The 25,142-nt window shown below is 38.2% G+C and overlaps 1 protein-coding gene across 1 annotated transcript; it reads left to right on the top strand.

The window, feature by feature from the left end:
- The first annotated feature begins 6,557 nt into the window (after positions 1–6,557).
- Positions 6,558–7,410, top strand: LOC116569955 (olfactory receptor 13D1-like). Its single transcript, XM_032306478.1, has 2 exons — positions 6,558–7,092; positions 7,286–7,410. The coding sequence occupies exons 1-2, from the start codon at positions 6,558–6,560 to the stop codon at positions 7,408–7,410; spliced, it is 660 nt and encodes a 219-aa protein (XP_032162369.1).
- Positions 7,411–25,142: the final 17,732 nt, after the last annotated feature.

Genomic DNA, 25,142 nt, shown 5'->3' with positions numbered 1-25,142 from the left:
TTTGGTCTGTTCCCTTGACACTAACCACAGTAATGTGAAATGGTGGTGTTCCTAACAGTGGGCCCCACAGCTCAAAAAGAAGAGAGCAAAAATATCAGCCCGAGAAAGGGCAACCACAACGAATTTATCATCTGGACACAAAGAAAATGGTAAAATACTAGAAAAAGGAACTATAAATGGATGAATGTGCCTGTGTCTAAAACTATGTCCTTTTTTAGAAACTGAACTCTCAACAGGTAATGCTACCTACTTGTGTGGGGAGCAGGTAAGAATCCTACACTAAGAACTGGATAGAAAGCACTAAAGAGTTGTAAAGATTTGTTTCAGAAAGAGAAGGAGAACTGGAAATGATAAATCATAAATAATTTATGTTTTCTGTTTTTAAAATTTTTTCCTTCAAACTGATTTTAAACTTCCAGAAAATTTACAAAGTTGGTTCAAAGAGCTCCCTTATATATCTCACCTAACCTCGAATGTTAACATCTTACAGAACCATAGTACAAATATCAATAATAAGAAAGTAACATTGGTACATTATATTGACTATGGACTTTATTCAAATTTCACCAATTTTCCATTAATGTCTTTTCCTATTTCAGGATCCTCCTCAGGATTCCACTTGTTATTATATACTTGTTATTTCTCCCTTATCTCTTCCATTCCAATTTATAACTGTTCCTCAATCTTTTTTTTTTTTACAACATTGAAAAATTCCAAACAAAAAAATGAAAAAATGGACTAGAAGAATTATTATATCAAGGAAGTATCTTGAGTACCTATGAGCATAATTTTAAACTATTCATTTCTCCTTAGGATGAAAAAGGGAAAATGTCAGCCTGAGAGACTGAATGAAATTAACACATTGTATTCTCATTCTGTGTCAAGGATTATTACATATCACAAATAATCTTCAAAACAATTCTATAAAGTAGGTATTATTATGCTAATATTACAGATGACAACACATCATGTTCAGGGAAGAAAGTGTCTTGCCCAAGATCGGTACAGTTATGAAGACCTAGAGCAGAGAGTGGACTGGGATCCTAAGTTCTCTGACTCCAAGCCAATTGTTCTTTCCTTCAAGACATGGTATTCTTTTACACAAATATATCTTGTCAGTGGTCTGGACAAAGGGATAAAGAGATTAGGGCACAGGAGACTTCCATAACACAATCTTAGAGATGGTCAAAGCCGGCAGGCTGAGTGAAGGTGAATCAATTCCAGGAGTGAGACAACCGCTCAGACAGAAGTTCCCACCGGATAAGAGCTAAACATTTTTGCTGTGTTTCCAGGAGGATAAAAAAAAAAGAAAAAAACTGCATGTGGTTTCCACAGTGAAGGAAAACTAAAAAAAACCACAGGATAATTCTCAATACCATGTAGAAAGAAGAGAAAAGGCCTTTGCTTTTTGTCTTTGCCTTTGTTCATTCCACCTTATCCATTTTCTTTTGAGGCACATCGGGCTTATTTATTCAGACAAGCACTGGGGATCTCCTGTGAGGGACGTTTCATATTGTGAGGAACAAAGATGCTTTATAAACAATAGGGGACACTATGTCTGGAAATAGAATTCAATACCTAGTACTAGGAATTTTCTCCTGAGGATGCTTTACAGGATAGCTGTCATATAGCCTGATATAAGAGGCCCACGGGGCAAAATATGAAATGCTGGATGTATTTATATACTTTATATACAAACTTCTGTTAATAGATACAGGAGAAGACAGTAGAGGCAAGTGACCCCTGAGTCTCAGAATTTTCTTCCCTTGCATAGGTGGTGCCCAATGGTGAAAAACAATCTAAGGACAGGGCCTTTGGGGAAGATGAATAAAGCTCAGAAAGCCAAGAAATTGAAACTTTACCTTTTTATGGACAAAGAAAAAGAAGCAAAAGTAACAGAAGTTCCTGCTATTTCCCCATGGTCTTGTGTTTCAGGCAGTTATCTCCTCTCTTTTTCTACATAATCCTATTGCTGCATCCTGGTTGCTAACCCTGGTTACACTCCAAATAATGGGCTCTGGCATCCCTTTGCAAAAAGTGGGCTGTGTCAGTATGTCTTCTCAGAGTGGATGTATTTGTAAGATTGACTGAAATCAGAATGTTAAAAGGCATTAATTATTGTATGTAATAAAGCACCAAACATCTCAAATCAATTTCCAGTCCACTGACTGTTCTTTCCCCTTCTTGGGTTTTAGAGAAAACTGAGGCTAACAAATAACTGGACCTTTTGGCTTCTTCAGTAATTTCCTAATCATTAGAAAGAATACAGAGATATCAATCTTTGCCCCAGGGTAGTTTCCTGTTAAGAATTTCTTTTCTTTTTATTTCTATAATCAGAAATATAGTTTTATTAAAGAAAAATGTGAAAAATATGTAAAAGTTTAGAAAATTTTAACTACCTCAAAACCAAATCTGATAAAGAAAACCATAGTTAATATTTTTTTAAAAGATTTTATTTATTTGTCAGAGAGAGAGGGAGAGAGAGTGAGCACAGGCAGACAGAATGGCAGGCAGAGGCAGAGGGAGAAGCAGGCTCCCTGCCGATCAAGGAGCCTGATGTGAGACTCAATCCCAGGACGCTGGGATCATGACCTGAGCCGAAGGCAGCTGCTTAACCAACTGAGCCACCCAGGCGTCCCCATAGTTAATATTTTGATGAGGTTTCTTTCAGCTACATGTATACAAAATGCGCATATAGGATAATTTATATTGTGTGAGACTTGTTTTAATCTGACAATCTGGTATCATGAGCATTTTTCTTTGTCCTCAACTAATCTCCAAGACTGCAATTTTCTTTTTTTTTAATTTTCTTTTTTTATTTATTTATTTGAGAGAGGGAGAGAGTGTGAGCAGGGGGAGAAATAGAAGAGGAAAGAGTGGGACAGAAAGAATCTCTCCAGCAGACTTGTGCTGAGCTCGGAGTCTGACACAGGGCTCAACTCATGACCCTGATATCATGACCTGAGCAGAACCAAGAGTCAGACGCTCAACTGACTGAACCACCCAGGTGCCCAGCAAAACTGAACTTTTCAATGGTATAACAAAAGAAGGTATGTTTTCTCACATATTATACAGTAAGTCCTATCACCACATACCAGATTTCCAGAATCCTTTTTAAAACTTTTTTTTTAAGATTTTATTTATTTATCTGAAAGAGAGAGTGAGAGAGAGAAAAAGATGATGAGCGGGGGGGAAGAGCAGAGGGAGAAGCAGACTCCCCACTGAGCAGGAAACCAGATGTGGGACTTGATCTCAGGACCCTGGGATAATGACCTGAACCAAAGACAGACACTTAAAAAACTGAGCCACTCAAGCACCCAATTTTTAGAATCCTTAAAAAGAAAAATTATGACTATCTGTTGGTTGGATATTTCAGAAAAATAATTATTAAATAGTGATGACGAGGATGATGATGATAAAAGTAATTGAGTGACTTTTTGGGAAATACAGAGTTTCATCATTTAAAATCAAGTTGGTGCGTGTCTAAATTACTAAGTATTTAGACAAAGCAGGAAAGAATGTCCAATGGAAAAAAGACAGCCTCTTCAATAAATGGTGCTGGGAAAATTGGACAGCCACATGCAGAAAAATGAAATTGGACCATTTCCTTACACCACACACAAAAATAGACTCAAAATGGATGAAGGACCTCAATGTGCGAAAGGAATCCATCTATCATGCTTAGCGAAATAAGTCAAGCAGAGAAAGACAACTATCATATGATCTCCCTGATATGAGGAAGTGGTGATGCAACATGGGGGCTTACGTGGGTAGGAGAAGAATCAATGAAACAAGATGGGATTGAGAGGGAGACAAACCATAAGTGACTCTTAATCTCACAAAACAAACTGAGGGTTGCTGGGGGGAGGGGGTTTGGGAGAAGGGGGTGGGATTATGGACATTGGGGAAGGTATGTGCTTTGGTGAGTGCTGTGAAGTGTGTAAACCTGGTGATTCACAGACCTGTACCCCTGGGGATAAAAATATATGTTTATAAAAAATAAAAAATTAAAAAAAATTACTAAGTATTTAGAAAGAAAATTGAATTCTATCAAATGATTTTTTTATCTATCTGGATGATCATATAGGGTTTTTTATTTACCAATTTGTTTGCCATATTATACTGATCAATTTCTAAATACTAATTTGAAATGCCTTGAATTTATGAAACTATTACACAGTTGGATTTTATTTTATATTTGTTTATGATTTTCATAGGTATATTTAAATGAAATTAAACCATAGTTTTATTCTGTCTTTGACACCTGGGGTATAAAAGTTATTTTAGCTGGATAAAATGACTTGAAAGCTGTTCCATAATTTTTTGGACATTAAACTCTTTATGTTGCACAGAAATTACTTGCTTCTGGGAAGTATAACCACTTTCCTAAGTAATCTGTGTCCGGTGTCTATTTTGAAGATCAGTGTCTATCTTTATCCCAACTGGATTTCTGATAAAACTACAGTATCTACTGTGCTAAGAGTCGAATAAATGAAAGTTTCTATGAGAGAGGTAGCACAGTTCTGTGAAATCTCTCAAAATAGGAATCCTACCCAAACTAATTCAGGAAGATTTCCTAGAAAAGGGTAATAATGGGGAGGGGACTTTCCAGTTTACGATGAGAGCATCTACAAAAGAATAGAGAAGAACAAGAATGATGTTTAGGGTAATCGGTGAGGAGTTCAGTATGGCTATGATAGAGCATAGGAAGAATGGTCACTAGTTGCTCCAGAAGGTCTATATTACAACATTTAGGGGTGACAATCTGGTTGCAGGAGAGTGTTCTTGGAAGTACTGTATCAGACAAGTACAAAACAACTGGAGCACAGCTGAGTTTTCATATGGTATTAACTGTGTATATCATGGTAACTTATACATGGAAAGATCAATGTGGGATAGAAAAAACAAGGCAAGAGTGTTTATATTCAACACACCTGAGGACCATGTAGCATTTTCAGAGGTAAAGAAGAGGATCTGTAATAGGTACTGTAGAGTTGTGATAGAAAGGCTGATTCTTGATCTAAACTGCCAGTTATTAAATCCTGATTCTAGTTACAAGATGTTGGGGAAGATACTTAACTTCCATTTATCTGTTTGCTCCTCTGTAAAACAGGGATAATAACAGCATCTCATACTGCTATTATACAAATTACTTACCTCATAGGTTTGCAATGAATATTAAATGAGTTAATAGGATAAAGTGCTTTGACAGTGCCTTGCACAGAATTAGTTCTCAATAAATATTAGCTAGCTATTATTGGGTCAGCCATATGAACACTTATCAAAAGTCATAAAATCTTTGTTTCAGGAACTGTTATAAGCACAGTTTATATTCATTATCAGAAGGTTTCTTGCTACAAAATAAAAATAATATAGAAGACATCCAGGTGCTCAGGTAGGGGCACTGGGGTGACTCAGTTGGTTAAGTACCTGCCTTTGGCTCAGGTCATGATCCCAGGGTTCTGAGATCGAGCCCCATATCAGGCTGCCTGCTTCTCCCTCTTTCTCTGCCTGATGCTCCCCCTGCTTATGCTCTAACATAGCACATACAAAGATTAAGAGAAAAAATTACTTATCATTAAATACTAGTATTTTAGTATATTAATTTGCATAAAAAATATAAAATCTGCATCAAGGATTTTGTTGAGAAAGAAAGAATAGAATAATTACAGAATTTAGAATAATACACGTGTTAGGAAATGTTAGGAATACAAGTGACTTATACTGACATAGGAGAAAGCCAGGTTCTAAAAAAAACTGTACTTATGTGGACCCAGGCCACTTAACCCCTGGACGCTCCTTGCATCAATCTCAAATAGTTCCAGATTAATTCTAGACTGGCCCTTAAAAGAAGAATAGATATATGTCAACCTGAGACAAGAAAATATTCAGAGTCTGTCCATTAGGACCTCAAACTTTAGTGCTATCACCTTAAACACACTACATAAATTTTTATGAGTCAGTCAAAAAACTTAATAATTATAATCAATGATATAATTATACAAGTATTATAATTACAGATACAGTGTTTTAACAATGTATTATAATAGACACCTAAGATATTTTATGTAATTTAACACTCACAACAAATTGCCAAAGTTATTTCTTTCCCACATCTTACCATGAACCAACTGAAAGTCACACACAAAGCTAAATGGCATGGTGTTAATTGTTCATGATGTATTATTTTAAAAATAGAACCAGCTTCCTTTTTAAAAGATTTTATTTCAGAATACTCATTAATATTTAGATTTATATGTACATTTAGAATGATGTTGTCCTTATTATTTTATTGGAGGCCTGACACTTCACAGCACAATTCTTGGGGTTATTGGTAGCTTTGACTCTGCTACTGCATGGCCCTACAAAGTACTGAATCTCTCAATGCTTCACTTTCATCATCAATAAAGTTAAAATTGTATCTATGCCTTTTCTGATACCCAGAGCTGAATGAAAAATCAAAATATGGCAGGTAAAAGTGATGTTTTAAACTAAATTATAAATTTAAATTTCCTGAAGTCATAAACTTATCTGAACTCCACAGGTGACACAGGCACATGCAGATGGGGAATTACTCAGCAGTCACTGAATTCTTTCTGATGGGACTTTCCAAATACCCAGAGCTCCAGCTCTTTCTGTTCGTTCTCTGCCTCATCATGTATGTGATAATCCTTTTGGGAAACAGTCTCCTCATTGTCATCAGCATACTGGATTCTCGCCTCCACACCCCCATGTACTTCTTCCTTGGGAACCTCTCATTCCTGGACATCTGTTATACATCATCATCCATTCCTCCAATGCTCATCATATTTAGGTCCAAGACAAAATCCATCTCCTTCATTGGCTGTGCTCTGCAGATGGTTGCCTCCCTTGGGTTGGGCTCCACTGAGTGTGTCCTCTTGGCTGTGATGGCCTATGACCGGTATGTGGCCATCTGCAACCCACTGAGGTACCCCATCATCATGAACAGAGTGCTTTATGTGCACATGGCTGCTTGGTCCTGGATCATAGGCTGTATGAATTCCTTAGTGCAAACAGCCCTGACAACGGTGTTGCCTTTCTGTGGAAATAACGTTATTGATCATCTTACCTGTGAGCTCCCTCACCCTTCTTAAACTCATATGTTCAGATATTTCCATGAATGTGCTTATCATGACAGTGGCAAGTATTGTTTTACTGGTGATTCCTCTGCTGTTAATTTTCATCTCCTATATCTTTATCCTCTCTTCCATCCTGAGAATTAATTCTACTGAGGGGAGAAAGAAAGCTTTTTCTACCTGTTCAGCCCACCTGACTGTGGTTATCTTATTCTATATGTTTAGGACATGTGAACCCATCTGGAGAGACGTATTTTATGTAGTCCCAGATGAAGTTGCAGAGTTCAGTATAATGAAAGCGTTGTGTTTGTAAGGCCAAATGTGTAATTCTCATTCTTACAACAGAGAATTTCCATGTAAATCTTTTCATATAATATATTTGCAGCAGTCCTTCTAGTTACATGGAACCATGCCTCTTGATCTCATAGAGGTCATGATGGATGCTGTTTCTCTCTGTCTCTATGTATTGCCTTCTCTCTCTCATCTTTGCTCCCTTTTCCTTCTTTTACCTTTCTTTCTTTGCTCTCTTCTTTATCTTCTTTCTCAGTCTCCTCCAGGTATAAATGTATATATTGTTTTAGTCTGCCCAGCATCCTCTCATCTTGTAAAAGAACACATCTTTTTATTTTAAGGAATCAGCTGTCTCCCACGCTCAGTCTATATTTGGCTGAGGTTGACCACACTCTCTGGATCAAATGATAAGCATGAAACAAAGACTGGGCCAATGAAAAATGAACATCCCCTAGTTACAGTGATTTATTCAGGGTAGCATGTGACTTAAGCCATGCTAATAACACTTAATTGCCGAAATGTTGCCTGAGCATCAAAGAAGAGTCACTCTTTTTTTCAACAGTTTCTAAGAGGTAGAGCATATGCCCAGATCTTCTCCTGGCCATCTTTATCAATATATGGGGAGAGCCAGATTGAAAATGAAATCACGAAAGAGGAAGATAGAGCTGAGGGAAGAACTTAGGGTGTGCTTGATGTCATTATTAACTCCTGGTTCAAGGTGGATCTAGAAACATTAATGTTTGGACTTTTCAGTTATGTGAGCCAATAAAGTTCCTTTAATAGATTGAATTCAGGGTACCTGGCTGGCTCAGTGGGTTAAGCCTCAGCCTTTGGCTTAGGTCATGATCTTAGGGTCCTGGGATGGAGCCCTGCATCAGCCTCTGCTCAGCAGGGAGCCTGCTTCCCCCTCTCTCTCTGCCTGCCCCTCTGCCTATTTGTGATCTCCCTCTCTCTCTCTCTCTGTCAAATAAATTAATAAATAATCTTTTTAAAAAATATATTGAATTCATTTCCACTGTTTATAAGCCTATAAATCCTTACTAATGCATTCTCTTTTTCTTAGTTCCAGAGGTAGAATTTAGTGATTTGTCAGTTTCATATAACACCCACTGCTCATTACTTCAAGTGCCCTCCTTAATGCCCATCTCTCAGTTACCCCAGCCCCCCCACCTACCTCCCCTCCAGGAACCCTCAGTTTGTTTCCTATAGTTAAAAGTCTCTTGTGGTTTGCCTCCCTCTCTATTTTCCTCTTATTTTATTTTTCCTTCCCTTCCCCTATGTTCATCTGTTTTGTTTCTTAAATTCCAAATATGAGTGAAAATATATGGTATTTGTCTTTCTCTGACTCACTTATTTCGCTTAGTGAAATACTCCCTAGTTCCAGCCATGTCATTGCAAGTGGCAAGATCTTTCTTTTTGATGGCTAAGTGATATTCCATCGAATATATATCCCATCTCTTCTTTATCCAGTCATTTGTTGATGGACACCTAGTTTGGCTCTTGTGGATGTTGTTGCTATGAACATTGGGATGCAGATGCCTCTTTGAGCACTGTATTTGTATCTTTCAGGTAAATGCCTAGTGATGCAATTTCTGGGTCATAGGGTAACTTTTTTTTTTTAATTTTATTTATTTATTTGACAGAGAGAGATCACAAGTAGGCCGAGAGGCAGGCAGAGAGAGAGGAAGGGAAGCAGGCTCCCTGCTGAGCAGAGAGCCCGATGCGGGGCTCGATCCCAGGACCCCGGGATCATGACCTTCAAAGGCAGAGGCTTAACCCACTGAGCCACCCAGGCGCCCCCAGGGTGATTCAATTTTTAACTTTTTTGAGGAACCTCCATACTGTTTTCCAGAGTGGCTGCACCAGTTTGCATTCGAACAAACAGAGTAAGAGGGTTCGCCTTTCTCCATATCCTCATCAACATCTGCTATTTCCTAAGTCATTAATTTTAGCCATTCTGACAAGTGCGAGGTGGTATCTCATTGTTATTTGATTTGTATTTCCCTGATGCTGGTGATGTTGAGTGTTTTCTCATGTGTCTGGTGGCCATTTGTGACAGTATGGTACTGGCACAAAAACGGACACATGGATCAAGGGAACAGAATAGAGAACCCAGAAACAGACACTCAAATATATGGTCAACTCATCTTTGACAAAGCAGGGAAGAATATCCAATGGAAAAAAGACAGTCTCTTCAACTCCTAGACTCCTGGAATGAAACTGGACCACCTTCTTATACCACACACACACACATACACAACACACACACACAATCCCAAAATAGATGAAAGGCCTAAATGTGAGACAAGAGTCCATCAAAATCCTAGAAGAGAGGGGCTCCTGGGTAACTCGGTTAAGCACCAGCCTTTGGCTCAGGTCATGATCCCAGGGTCCTGGGATCAAGCCCCACATTGGGCTTTATGTTCAGCAGGGATTCTGCTTCTCCTTCTTCTTCTGCCTCTCCCCTTGCTTGTGTTCTCTCTCTCTCAAATAATAAATAAAATCTTTTTCTAAAAAATCCATGAGGAGAACATAGGCAGCAACCTCTTCGACTTTGGCTGCACCAACTTCCTGCTAGATACATCTCCAAAGGCAAGAGAAACAAAAACAAAAATGAACTACTGGGACTTCGTTAAGATAAAATCTTACTCATCCTCTCCCTTTCCCTCTCCCTCACTAGCTCCGGGCTCTAACTTTTCCTCTATATATCCCTTTTTCCTGATTCTTTAGAATACTGTTTGTGTCTCTCCCTCTCGTTGTCATTTTGTGACTGTTTCCATCTCTTTCTCACTCTTGCTCTTTCATCTTCTGTCTCAAAAACTTGTCATTTTTAGGAATACTGTTGTTCCCGGGGCGCCTGGGTGGCTTAGTGGGTTAAAGCCTCTGCCTTCGGCTCAGGTCATGATCTCAGGGTCCTGGGATCGAGCCCCGTATTGGGCTCTCTGCTCAGCAGGGAGCCTGTTTCCCCTCTGTCTCTGCCTGCTGCTCTGCCTACTTGTGATCTCCCTCTCTGTCAAATAAATAAATAAAATCTTTAAAAAAAAAAAAAAAGAATACTGTTGTTCCCAAATTCATCAGCACTCAGGAGTCACTTCTTCCTTTAGTACAAATTATAAAAATATAATAATTACAATAATATAACCTTCATGCTGCATGAATACACACAATTTATCCCCCATTGCAAATATTGCTGAGGACTTTTTACATTTTCTTAGTTCTTGGTCAACTTTTCTCCAGACAGCTTTACTGTTCTTCTCTATCACTTTTCTGATTGTCTTACAATTATTTTTCATTGTACTTAAGTTCTCTACAGCCCATCTCACACCCCAAAGAGTATATACAAAACACATACATTCAAGAGGTTGTCACATTTAACAGACTACTTAGCTTGAGAATAAAATAAAACGATGCAGAAAAAAAACTCTACCTCATTACTGAATATCACTGCTCCTAGGATCTACTAGACATACTCCCTCATAAGGGCCTCTTGAAGCCATTTCCCTGTTTAGCTCCTGGCTAGTCACCTTCTGCTTCCTCTACAACATTGGGCTTAACCCAATAAAAACATATGGGTAGACAACTAAAAGCACTCCTCCTTATGGTCCTTCTCAAAGGGGTGAGTCTACCCCCAAAACAGATGGGATCTTCTACTCTTATAATTATAGAAGAGAAGTTCAGGCACTTTTAAAAACAACGTGTCTTCAGGATGCCTGGATGGCTCAGTCCTCGGGGCACCTGGGTGGTTTAGTTCGTTAGACATCTAACTCTTGATTTTGGCTCAGGTCATGATCTCAGTGTTGAGATCAAGCCCCACACTGGTCTCCACACTCAGAATGGAGATTGTTTGAGATTCTCTCTCCCCTTCTCCCTTTGCCCCTACCCCCACTTTTGCTCTCTAGATAAATTAATTAATTAGTTTTTAAAATCTTTAAAAAAAATGAGTCCTCACTATCACACCAGTAAGTTATAAATATTGGATCCCAGCACCTTGTAGATTTCATCTACTTCAAAAATAAAAAAACATGGGCGCCAGGGTGGCTCAGTGGGTTAAGCCGCTGCCTTCAGCTCAGGCCATGATCTCAGGGTCCTGGGATTGAGTCCCGCATAGGGCTCTCTGCTCAGCAGGGAGCCTGCTTCCTCCTCTCTCTCTCTCGGCCTGCCTCTCTGCCTACTTGTGATCTCTCTCTCTCTGTCAAATAAATAAATAAATAATCTTTTAAAAAAAATAAAATAAATAAAATAAATAAAAAACATGTGGGATATCTGGGTGGCTCAGGTGGTTAAGCTTCTGCCTTGGGCTTAGGTCATGATCCCAGAGTCCTGGAATTGAGTCCCATATTGGGCTCCTTGCTCAGTGGGGAGGCTGTTTCCCCCTCTGCCTGCTGCTCCCCCTGCTTGTGCTCTTGCTCTCTCTCTCTCTCTCTCTCTCTCTGACAAATAAATAAATAAATGAAACCTTAAAAAAAAAAAAAAAAAGCAGGGGCGCCTGGGTGGCTCAGTGGGTTAAGCCTCTGCCTTCAGCTCAGGTCTTGGTCTCAGAGTCCTGGGATCGAGCCCCACATTGGGCTCTCTGCTTAGCGGGGAGCCTGCTTCCCCCTCTCTCTCTGCCTGCCTCTCTGACTACTTATGACCTCTATGTCAGATAAATAAATAAAATCTTGAAAAAAAAAAACAAGAATAAGAAACACGTAATAATAAAAAGATGCCTCTATCATCTAAACCCATCTAATGAAATAAAAGATTTTGTGATGAAAAAAAAAATTTCTTCAGGAAAACCTCTGAAATATATTATCAACTAAAACAGGCTATCTCCTCACTGTCACCAAAAATGATCTTGGTCTAAATTATTTGTAGAATTTCTCATGCAATTACTAGATATCAATATCAGATATCAAGTATTGTATCCACCTCCAAAGGAAATAAGATTCTAATCTATCAAATAATATTTAAAGGTCAGTTAACACAAGAGTCAAATCACATGGATTTACAAGCATCTAGCTCAACACTTAATGCTTGAATATCCTCTAACACATCCATTATGAGTGGTTATCCATCCTTTCTTGCAGTGGTAACCTCACCACCTCCTGAGAGACTTTAATCAATAGTTATTAGAAACATCTTATATGAAGCCAAAACCGGTCTTTTATATTTTCCACTTTTTATTCTTAGTCATAAACTTTAGGAAAATATCACTTGAGTTTATTTTTAGAACTAGAATTAGTTTATATTTTAGAGTATGCAACTAGTTCTTAAAATTAATGGAGATAGTTCAACTCATGCATTCAACAAACATCTGAATTATCTAGACTCTTTTAGATAAGGCAAAACAATATGAACATTAATGTCTGAGAAAGAATTTGAACACAGATCTGTTTTATTCTAAAGGTCACTTCATATCTTTTGCTCCCTTCTACTACCTGTGATTATAGCTTGGACAATCTTTCAGCTTGGATATTACAGTAATGTTCTAATTGGTTTCACAATCTCTGAATTTTTCCTAATTTAATGCAATCTGTCTACCTTCTAAATTAATCTTTCTAATTCAAGGTGTTCATCATCACTAACAATTCAAAAACTTAGTCTGGTTTTCCAACTAAAATGCAAACACACTGACATGATATTAATGTCCCTCCACAAAATGGTCACCATCTAAAATTCTAGTATTATCTCATAGAGCAAATTCATCCATTATCATTGCTTCAAAGAACCACAAATAAAATGATGAATCCAAATCTACAGGTACATCACACATTTTCTCTAGGGGATTTTACCATGTTATCTCATCTAAGTGCAATAAATAAAACACATTTATTTCACTCATCATGTTATCTTACACCATATTGTCTTCCTGCCATTTTCCCATCGCAAAATGCTTTTTCATGAGTACCTTCCTGCTCTTTTGATAATTTCCAAAATTCTCAAATTGAAAGCATGACATCAGCAAGATGGCAAAATAGAAGGTCCCCAGGTCTAGTCTCCACACAAAAACACTGATTTGGTAACCATCCATACAGTCAAGTATCTTTGTGCAAGCTTCAGGATCCAGTTAAGAGGATGCAACATATCAGTGGAGCCTAAGACTGAGGATAAGTTGTTTGAGAAAGTAGGACAATACTCCAGTAGCAGCACCATCAACTGTGGGCCTGCAAGACCCAGAAGCAGCCCTATCCATCCATGGACTTAGCTCTAGTACTACATGTTCTTGGACTTGCCACCAGCCCTCCTCTTAAGCAGAGCTGGTGGGAACCACACCCAAATGGTGTCCACTAACAGTCCCACCCCATCTACAGTCTGACTGTGGACCTGGAAGCAGCCCCTTGTTTTACACCAGTCCCATCCACCCAGGGACCCAGTATGAGCTACACATGAACAAAATCCTACTAATAAATCCACCCACCACAAACCCAACTGCAGACATAGAAGTAGCCCTGTGACCCAGTTCCAGCCTCACTTGACAGAGATCCCAGAGGTAGTCCTATCTTCTCCAGCAGGAGAAGGTCATTACCTTCCAAAATCAGTCTGTAAAGATTGGAAGAAGTTAATGGTCCTTCAAATGCACAGTCACCTACAAAAGGCTACAAGGATAATGAAAAATAAAACAAAAATGAAACTTCCAAAAAAGAAAAACCAAAGAGGGAAGGAGAAAACTTTTGGAGGTGATGGATAAGTTTACAGTATTAATAGTGATGATGGCGTTACAGGTGTATAGTTATCTCCAAACAGATCAAGTTTTACAAATTAAGTATCTAGAGTTTTGGTATGTCAATCATACTTTAATAAAAGTAGTTAAAGAACTCTTAAAATGACCTGCAAATTTGCCCAAGATCTAGATCCTTTATAACTCTTGAGCCTCATCTTTCACCCCTGTTTATCTCTCCCCACTGTTGAGTACCCTGTGTTTCAGGTGGATTTCTTTTAATTCTTAGAGCTATCACTTCTTCTCTTTCCTCTCTCTTTCTCCCTCTCTCTCTTTCTCACACACACACACACACACACACTCACACACGCACATTTCTATGTTAATGAAGCTCTTTTTGTCTCAAAATCTAAGTGTTTAGACTCCAGTCAATGTGCTCTGCCATAATCCATGCTTGTTTGTTTGTTTTCTTGTTTGTTTTGATAAAGAAAATAATGATAATATAATCCCACTGCTAGAAAGACTCACATCTTGATTGGAGTCCAAGCTAGGAATCAGTTTCCAAATTCACACTGATATACTACTTACCATGTTACACAGTTTGGTACCCTCACTAAGAGAAAAAATTGGGATGATATCATTTACTAATGTAATAACTAAAGAAATATAAGATACACTATCTTTGCAAAACTAGAAGTTAAAATCATTTTACTACTCTTTCCAGTGGCAAAACAGTTCCAGGAGATTCAAAAAATTTAAATTGTGACATACTGGTAGGAATTTTTGACTTGAGATTACAAATATTTCTGACAAATTTTTTAAAAGTTATGCTCTATATAAAGAAACCATCAAATGTCTTATGATTATACAAATAAATAAGTAAATGGTGGCAAATACTCAAGTTTTGAAATTCTCTATCAATATGATTAGATAATTGGGTAACTCCTTAGGACATTTAAATGAAAATAAATAAGTGTGTCATTGAGGAAGAAGCTAGTTTATGCTTCCTTTTTTGAGGAAACAAGGCAGCATTGTGTGTGACTAATAGAAGGTTCAAATATCTAAATGTATAAAGTAAATAAAATAAACAAAACAAAATACAGGATTTTTTTCACATTACCAAGAGATTATTCTTTATTAAACCAGTCTGTACGAGATTTCCTGAAATAGAAGTTTTTTTTTTCCCAATAGTAAAAATGCATATCTTTTAAATTCACAGGAAACTTGTCAAGTTAAATGTGTGATGCAAAACAGACTCTAGTGGAGATAAGAGTGACATGAATTTTTTTAAAGTGTCATTATAAATGTCCTTAAACTTTCAGGAAAAAAAAAAGTTATCCTATTTAAAAAGAAAAACTTTTTAATATATTGTTTACAAGTCCAACAAGGGAATAATGAAAAATAAATTTTAATGGTCCCTTTGAAACTTAGTTTCCTATACTGAACAGTTAACAGTGTTTCATTGTTATTCCTGGGGGATAGGAAGAAAGGAGAGGGAAGCAAGTTAAAGCATCAGTGATTAACCAATCTTAAATTCTAAGTAATGAGGAGAAAGTTATAAATAAACTTCTGTCACATGATATGTTTTATGCTGAAGTATTCCATCTGTTTTTAGCTACTTCTGAAGGAACTACTGGTTTCTGTGACACGTCACATTGAATAGACCACAGCAAAAGTATCTTCGTTATTCCTACAATACTTTTCTGTGGTCTCACATTCAATACCCACAAGGCAATGAAGATACTTTTGATTGCGCTATTCTTCTACATTCATGTAATAATCACCTATATATCTTGTAATGCTGTTCTTCAAACGAATAAATTATACAATTACTAACATTTCTCAGGACCTATTATAATACGGAACTGTAATGAGCACTAAGGATTTGAAGTTCAACCCAAAGAAGTTACACTATAACCTGAATGAAAGAAGGAACTCTTTTTCTGTGTTACTCACATTCTTACACAGATAAGGGACTTTAAAATGATTAAATTATGAGATATTATTGATTAGAGACTATCTAAGTTAATAGTAATTACACCGTGAGAGTGACTGAGTTGATTACAGGATATCAGGCACAATGTACATTATTGGTTTTTTAAAGAAAAAATTGGGACTTCAACCAAAATAATTACCATTACTGCAATTAGTGAGATAGAGCTATTGGATATAAATTTTATGCATCAAATCTAAAAGATTTAATTTTCAAAGGACTTTGAATGGTACAATAAACTGATACCTCAGTGTTCAGGGCAGTGGTGAAAGAGATTTTTGAACCAGAACAACAATACTATACTTAAATGGCAAACAAAAAGAACATTCATCATATTACTCTTTGTTAAAAATGAAATTTTTGGGGGGCCTGAGTGGCTCAGTGGGTTAAACCTCTGCCTTCAACTTGGGTCATGACCCTGAGATCATGGGTCCTGGGAAAGAGCCCCACATCGGGCTCTCTGCTCAACAGGGAGCCTGGTTCCACCTCTCTCTCTGTCTGCCTCTCTGTCTACTTGTGATCTCTGTCAGATAAATAAATAAAAATCTTTTTTAAAAAATGAAATTCTGTCTTCATGGCAAATAGTCATTAATCAAAACAAAGGCCAGCTATAAAGAACTTCTCAAACTCAACACACAAAAAAACAGATAATCATGTCCAAAAATGGGCAGAAGACATAGACACTTATCCAATGAAGACATACAAATGGCTATCAGACACATGAAAAAATGTTCATCATCACTAGCCATCAGGGAGATTCAAATTAAAACCACATTGAGATACCACCTTACACCAGTTAGAATGGCCAAAATCAGCAAGACAGGAAACAACGTGTGTTGGAGAGGATGTGGAGAAAGGGGAACCCTCTTACACTGTTGGTGGGAATGCAAGTTGGTGCAGCCTCTTTGGAGAACTGTGTGGAGATTTCTTAAGAAATTAAAAATAGAGCTTCCCTATGACTCACAATTGCACTCCTGGGTATTTACCCCAAAGATACAGATGTAGTGAAAAGGAGGGCCATCTGTACCCCAATGTTCGCAGCAGCAATGGCCACGATCACCAAACTGTGGAAAGAACCAAGATGCCCTTCAACGGACGAGTGGATAAGGAAGATGTGGTCCATATACACTATGGAGTATTATGCCTCCATAAGAAAGGATGAATACAAGGGGGAGGAGTCAAGATGGTGGAGAAGTAGCAGGCTGAGACGAAATCAGGTAGCAGGAGATCAGCTAGATAGCTTATCAAAACATTGCAAACACCTACAAATCCAACGGGAGATCGAAGAGAAGAACAGCAATTCTAGAAACAGAAAATCAACCACTTTCTGAAAGGTAGGACTGGTGGAGAAGTGAATCCAAAGCAACGGGAAGACAGACCGTGAAGGAAGGGGCCAGCTCCCGGCAAGCGACGGAGCAACGGAGCATAAATTCAGGACTTTTAAAAGTCTGTTCTGCTGAGGGACATCGCTCCAGAGGCTAAACTGGGGCGAAGCCCATGCGCGGTCAGCGTGGCCCCAGGTCCCACAGGGTCACAAATGGATCGGGACTGTCTGAGTGTCACAGAGCTTGCAGGTATTAGAACGGGGAAGCCAGCTACAGAGACAGTCGAGGAGTGAGCTCTCAGCTCGGGATTACCTTGAACAGGTTGCAGGCTGGGTGAGTTTGGAGCACGGCTGGAGGCCAGGGAGACGGGAGTGATTGGGCGCTATTCTCTGAGGGCGCCCTGAGGAGTGCGGCCCGATCCCTCGACTCCTCTCAGCCGGAGACTGGGAAGCCACCATCTTCATTCCTGTCCTGCAGAACTCTACGGAAAGTGCTCAGGGAACAAAAGCTCCTGAAAGCAAACCCGAGTGGATTACTGAGCCTGGCCCCTGGTTAGGGGAGTGCAATTCCGCCTGGGGCAAAGACACTTAAGAATCACTACAACAGGCCCCTCCCCCAGAAGATCAACAAGAAATCGAGCCAGAACCAAGTGCACCTACCAAGTAGTACAGATTCAATACCATGGAGAGCAGCGGAATTCCAGAGGAGGATAAAAAAAAAGCAGGAACTCATGGCTTTCTCCCCATGATTCTTTAGTCTTGCAGTTAATTTTTTGTTCAATTTTTTTTTCTTCTCCTGCTAAATTTTTTTAACTTTTTATTTATTTATTTTTTATTTATTTTCAGCATAACAGTATTCATTATTTTTGCACCACACCCAGTGCTCCATGAAATCCGTGCCCTCTATAATACCCACCACCTGGTACCCTGACCTCCCACCCCTGCCCCCTCAAAACCCTCAGATTGTTTTTCAGAGTCCATAGTCTCTCATGGTTCATCTCCCCATCCAAATTTCCCCCAACTCCCTTCTCCTCTCTATCTCCCCATGTCCCCCATGCTATTTGTTATACTCCACAAATAAGTGAAACCCTATGATAATTGACTCTCTCTGCTTGACTTATTTCACTCAGCATAATCTTTTCCAGTCCTGTCCATGTTGCTACAAAGTTGGGTATTCGTCATTTCTGATGGAGGCATAATACTCCATAGTGTATATGGACCACATCTTCCTTATCCATTCGTCCGTTGAAGGGCATCTTGGTTCTTTCCACAGTTTGGTGACCGTGGCCATTGCTGCTATAAACATTGGGGTACAGATGGCCCTTCTTTTCACTACATCTGTATCTTTGGGGTAAATACCCAGGAGTGCAATTGCAGGGTCATAGGGAAGTTCTATTTTTAATTTCTTGAGGAATCTCCACACTGTTCTCCCAAGAGGCTGCACCAACTTGCATTCCCACCAACAGTGGAAGAGGGTTCCCCTTTCTCCACATCCTCTCCAACACATGTTGTTTCCTGTCTTGCTAATTTTGGCCATTCTAACTGGTGTAAGGTGATATCTCAATGTGGACATTTCGATCCAAACCTATGGGATACAGCAAAGGCGGTGCTAAGGGGAAAATACATAGCCATCCAAGCATCCCTCAAAAAAATTGAAAAATCCAGAACACACCAGCTGTCTCTACACCTTAAAGAACTGAAGAATCAACAACAAATCAAACCAACTCCAAAAATAAGAAGGGAAATAATCAAGATTAGAGCTGAGATCAATGAGGTAGAAACCAGAGATACAGTAGAACATATCAATGAAACTAGAAGCTGGTTTTTTGAAAGAATCAATAAGATCGATAAACCATTGGCCACACTAATCCAAAAGAAAAGAGAGAAAGCTCAAATTCATAAAATTATGAATGAAAAGGGAGAAATCACAACGAACACCAAGTAGAAACAATCATCAGAAGTTATTATCAACAGTTATATGCCAATAAGCTAAGCAACCTAGATGAAATGGATGCATTCCTGGAAAACTATAAACTCCCAAAATCGAACCAAGAAGAAACTGACAACCTGAATAGATCGATATCTAGTAACGAGATTGAAGTGGTAATCAAAAACCTCCCAAAAAACAAGAGCCCAGGACCTGATGCATTCCCTGGGGAATTCTACCAAACTTTCAAAGAAGAAATAACACCTATTCTCCTGAAGCTGTTTCAAGAAATTGAAGCAGAAGGAAAACTTCCAGACTCTTTCTATGAAGCCAGCATTACCCTGATCCCCAAACCAGGCAAAGACCCTACCAAAAAGGAGAATTTCAGACCAATATCACTGATGAATATGGATGCTAAGATTCTCAACAAGATCCTATCAAACAGGATCCAACAGCACATTAAAAAGATTATCCACCATGACCAGGTGGGATTCATCCCTGGGCTACAAGGATGGGCTACAAGGTTTCAACATTTGCAAATCAATCAATGTGATAGAACAAATTAATAAGAGAAGAGAGAAGAACCGCATGGTCCTCTCAATTGATGCAGAAAAAGCATTTGACAAAATCCAGCATCTGTTCCCGATTAAAATGCTTCAAAGTATAGGGATAGAGGAAACATTCCTGAACTTCATCAAGTCTATCTATAAACGACCCACAGCAAATATCATCCTCAATGGGAAAAAGCTTGCAGCCTTCCCATTGAGATCAGGAACACGACAAGGATGCCCACTCTCACCACTCTAGTTCAACATAGTATTAGAAGTTCTAGCAACAGCAATCAGACAACAAAGAGAAATAAAAGGTATCCAAATTGGTAATGAAGAAGTCAAACTCTCTCTCTTCGCAGATGACATGATTCTTTATATGGAAAACCCAAAAGACTCCACCCCCAAACTACTAGAACTCATACGGCAATTCAGCAACGTGGCAGGATACAAAGTCAATGTATAGAAATCAGTGGCTTTCTTATACACTAACAATGAAAATACAGAAAGGGAAATTAGAGAATCGATTCCATTTACTATAGCACCAAGAACCATAAGATACCTGGGAATAAACCTAACCAAAGAGGTAAAGGAACTGTACTCAAGGAACTACAGAACACTCATGAAAGAAATTAAAGAAGACACAAAAAGATGGAAGACCATTCTATGCTCTTGGATCAGAAGAATAAACATTGTTAAAATGTCTATACTGCCTAGAGCAATCTATACTTTTAATGCTATTCCGATCAAAATTCCACCGGTATTCTTCAAAGAGCTGGAGCAAATAATCCAAAAATTTGTATGGAATCAGAAGAGACCCCAAGTCGCTAAGGAAATGTTGAAAAACAAAAATAAAACTGGGGGCATCACATACCTGATTTCAAGCTTTACTACAAGGTTGTGATCACCAAGACAGCATGGTACTGGCATAAAAACAGATACTTAGACCAGTGGAACAGAATAGAGAGCCCAGATATGGACCCTCAAGTCTATGGTCAAACAATCTTTGACAAAACAGGAAAAAATATACAGTGGAAAAAAGACAGTCTCTTCAATAAATGGTGCTTGGAAAACTGGACAGCTATATGTAGAAGAATGAAACTGGACCATTCTCTTACACCATACACAAAGATAAACTCAAAATGGATAAAAGACCTCAATGTGAGACAGGAATCCATGAGAATCCTAGAGGAGAACATAGGCAGTAATCTCTTCGATATCAGCCACAGCAACTTCTTTCAAGATATGTCTCCAAAGGCAAAGGAAACAAAAGGAAAAATGAACTTTTGGGACTTCATCAAAATCAAAAGCTTCTGCACATCAAAGGAAACAGTCAAGAAAACAAGGAGCAACCCAAAGAATGGGAGAAGATATTTGCAAATGACAGTACAGACAAAAGGTTGATATACAGGATCTATAAAGAACTCCTCAAACTCAACACACACAAAACAGACAAGCATATCAAAAAATGGGCAGAAGATATGAACAGAGACTTCTCCAATGAAGACATACAAATGGCTATCAGACACATGAAAAAATCTTCATCATCACTAGCCATCAGGGAGATTCAAATTAAAACCACATTGAGATATCATTTTTTTAACTTTTACCCTTTTCTTTTTTAATGTTTTTTAACTAGTTTATCTAATATTCTAATGTATATATATTATTTTTTAATATTTTTTTCTTTATTCATTTTCTTTTTTAATTGTTTCTTTTTTTTTCTGAACCTCTTTTTATCCCCTTTCTCTCCCACACGATTTGGGGTCTCTTCTGATTTCATTAAAGTGTATTTTCCTGCAGTCTTTGCCAACCTTTTAGTATTTTACTAGCTCCTTCATATACTCTTATCTGGACAAAATGACAAGGCAGAAAAATCCACCACAAAAAAAAAAGAACAAGAAGCAATAACAAAGGCTAGGGACCTAATCAATACAGACATTGGTAATATGTCAGATCTAGAGTTCAGAATGATGATTCTCAAGGTTCTAGCCAGGCTCGAAACAGGCATGGAAGATATTAGAGAAACCCTCTTGGGAGATATAAAAGCCCTCTCTGGAGAAATAAAAGAAATAAATCTAACCAAATTGAAATCAAACAAGCTTTAATGAGGTGCAATCAAAAATGGAGGCTCTCACTGCTAGGATGAATGAGGCAGAAGAAAGAATTAGTGATATAGAAGACCAAATGAGAGAGAATAAAGCAGCTGAGCAAAAGAGGGACAAACAGCTACTGGACCACTGGAACTAGAGAGATAAGTGACACCATAAGACAAAACAACATTAGAATAACTGGTATTCCAGAAGAAGAAGTAAGAGAGAGGGGAGCAGAAGATATATTGGAGAGAATTATTAGAGAGAATTTCCCTAATATGGCAAATAGAACAAGCATCAAAATCCAGGAAGTGCAGAGAACCCCCCTCAAAATCAACAAGAATAGGTCCACACCCCGTCACCTAATAGTAAAATTTACAAGTCTTAGTGACAAAGAGAAAATCCTGAAAGCACACCGGGAAAAGAAGTCTGTAACACACAATGGTAAAAATATTAGATTGGCAGCAGACTTATCCATAGAGACCTGGCAGGCCAGAAAGAACTGGCATGATGTATTCAGAGCACTAAACAAGAAAAACATGTAGCCAAGAATACTATATCCAGCTAGGCTGTCATTGAAAATAGAAGGAGAGATTAAAAGCTTCCAGGACAAACAAAAACTGAAAGAATTTGCAAACACCAAACCAGCTCTACAGGAAATATTGAAAGGGGTCCTCTAAGCAAAGAGAAACCCTAAAAGTAGTATATCAGAAAGAAACAGAGACCATATACAGTAACAGCCACCTTACAGACAATACAATGGCACTAAATTCATATCTCTCAATAGTTACCCTGAATGTAAATGGACTAAATGCCCCCAATCTAAAGACACAGGGTATCAGAATGGATAAAAAACAAAACCCATTAACATGCCAACAAGATACTCATTTTAGACCCGAAGACACCTCCAGATTTAAAGTGAGGGGGTGGAAAACAATTTACCATGCTAATGGACATCAGAAGAAAGCTGGGGTGGCAATCCTTATATCAGATCAAACAGATTTTAAGCCAAAGACTATAATAAGAGATGAGGAAGGACACTATATCATACTCAAAGAGTCTGTCCAACAAGAAGACCTAACAGTTTTAAATATCTATGCCCCTAAAGTGGGAGCAGCCAACTATATAAACGAATTAATAACAAAATCAAAGAAACACATCTCCAATGATACAATAATAGTAGGGGACTTGAACACTCCCCTCACTGAAATGGACAGATCATCCAAGCAAAAGATCAACAAGGAAATAAAGGCCTTAAATGACACACTGGACCAGATGGACATCACAGATATATTCAGAACATTTCATCCCAAAGCAACAGAATACACATTCTTCTCTAGTGCACATGGAACATTCTCCAGAATAGATCACATCCTGGGTCATAAATCAGGTCTCAACCAGTATCAAAAGATTGGGATCATTCCCTGCATATTTTCAGACTACAATGCTCTGAAGCTAGAACTCAACCACAAGAGGAAATTTGAAAAGAACCCAAATACATGGAGACTAAACTGCATCCTTCTAAAGAATGAATGGGTCAACCAGGAAATTAAAGAAGAATTGAAAAAATTCATGGAAACAAATGATAATGAAAACACAACAGTTCAAAATCTGTGGGACACAACAAAGGCAGTCCTGATAGGAAAATAGATAGCAGTACAAGCCTTTCTCAAGAAACAAGAAAGGTCTCACATACACAACCTAAACCTACACTTAAAGGAGGTAGAGAAAGAACAAGAAAGAAACCCTAAGCCCAGTAGGAGAAGAGAAATCATAAAGATCAGATCAGAAATCAATGAAATAGAAACCAAAAAAACAATAGAACAAACCAATGAAACTAGGAGCTGGTTCTTTGAAATAATTAATAAGACTTATAAACCCCTGGCCAGACTTATCAAAAAGAAAAGAAAAAGGACCCAAATAAATAAAATCATGAATGAAAGAGGAGAGATCACAACTAACACCAAAGAAATACAGACAATTATAAGAACATACTATGAGCAACTCTACGCCAACAAATTTGACAATCTGGAAGAAATGGATGCATTCCTAGAGACATATAAACTACCACAACTGAACCAGGAAGAAATAGAAAACCTGAACAGACCCATAACCAGTAAGGAGGTTGAAACAGTCATCAAAAATCTCTAAACAAACAGAAGTCCAGGCCCAGACAGCTTCCCAGGGGAATTCTGCCAAACATTTAAAGAAGAACTAATTCCTATTCTCCTGAAACGGTTCCAAAAAATAGAAATGGAAGGAAAACTTCCAAACTCATTTTATGAGGCCAGCATCACCTTGATCCCAAAACCAGACAAGGGTCCCATCAAAAAAGAGAACTACAGACCAATATCCATGATGAACACAGATGCGAAAATTCTCACCAAAATACTAGCCAATAGGATTCAACAGTACATTAGAAGGATTATACACCACGACCAAGTGGGATTTATTCCAGGGCTGCAAGGTTGGTTCAACATCCACAAATCAATCAATGTGATACAACACATTAATAAAAGAAAGAACAAGAACCATATGATACTCTCAATAGATGCTGAAAAAGCATATGACAAAGTACAGCATCCCTTCCTGATCAAAACTCTTCAAAGTGTAGGGGTAGAGGGCCCATACCTCAATATTATCAAAGCCATCTATGAAAAACCCACCGCAAATATCATTCTCAATGGAGAAAAACTGAAAGCTTTTCCGCTAAGGTCAGGAACACGGCAAGGATGTCCATTATTACCACTGCTATTCAACATAGTACTAGAAGTCCTAGGCTCAGCAATCAGACAACAAAAGGAAATTAAAGGCATCCAAACCGGCAAAGAAGAAGTCAAACTATCACTCTTCACAGATGATATGATACTATATGTGGAAACCCCAAAAGACTTCACTCCAAAACTGCTAGAACTTGTACAGGAATTGAGTAAAGTGTCAGGATATAAAATCAATGCACAGAAATCAGTTGCATTTCTCTACACTAACAACAAGACAGAAAAAAGAGAAATTAAGGAGTCAATCCCATTTACAATTTCACCCAAAACTATAAGATACCTAGGAATAAACCTAACCAAAGATACCTAGGAATAAACCTAACCAAAGAGGCTAAGAATCTATACTCAGAAAACTATAAAGTATGCATGAAAGAAATTGAGGAAGACACAAAGAAATGGAAAAATGTTCCATGCTCCTGGATTGGAAGAACAAATATTGTGAAAATGTCTATGCT

This window comes from Mustela erminea, chromosome 12 (assembly GCF_009829155.1).
Source record: "Mustela erminea isolate mMusErm1 chromosome 12, mMusErm1.Pri, whole genome shotgun sequence".
Lineage (NCBI taxonomy): Eukaryota > Metazoa > Chordata > Mammalia > Carnivora > Mustelidae > Mustela > Mustela erminea.
The sequence above is the reverse complement of the archived record's forward strand: the minus strand, read 5'-3'. Positions and strand labels throughout refer to the sequence as shown.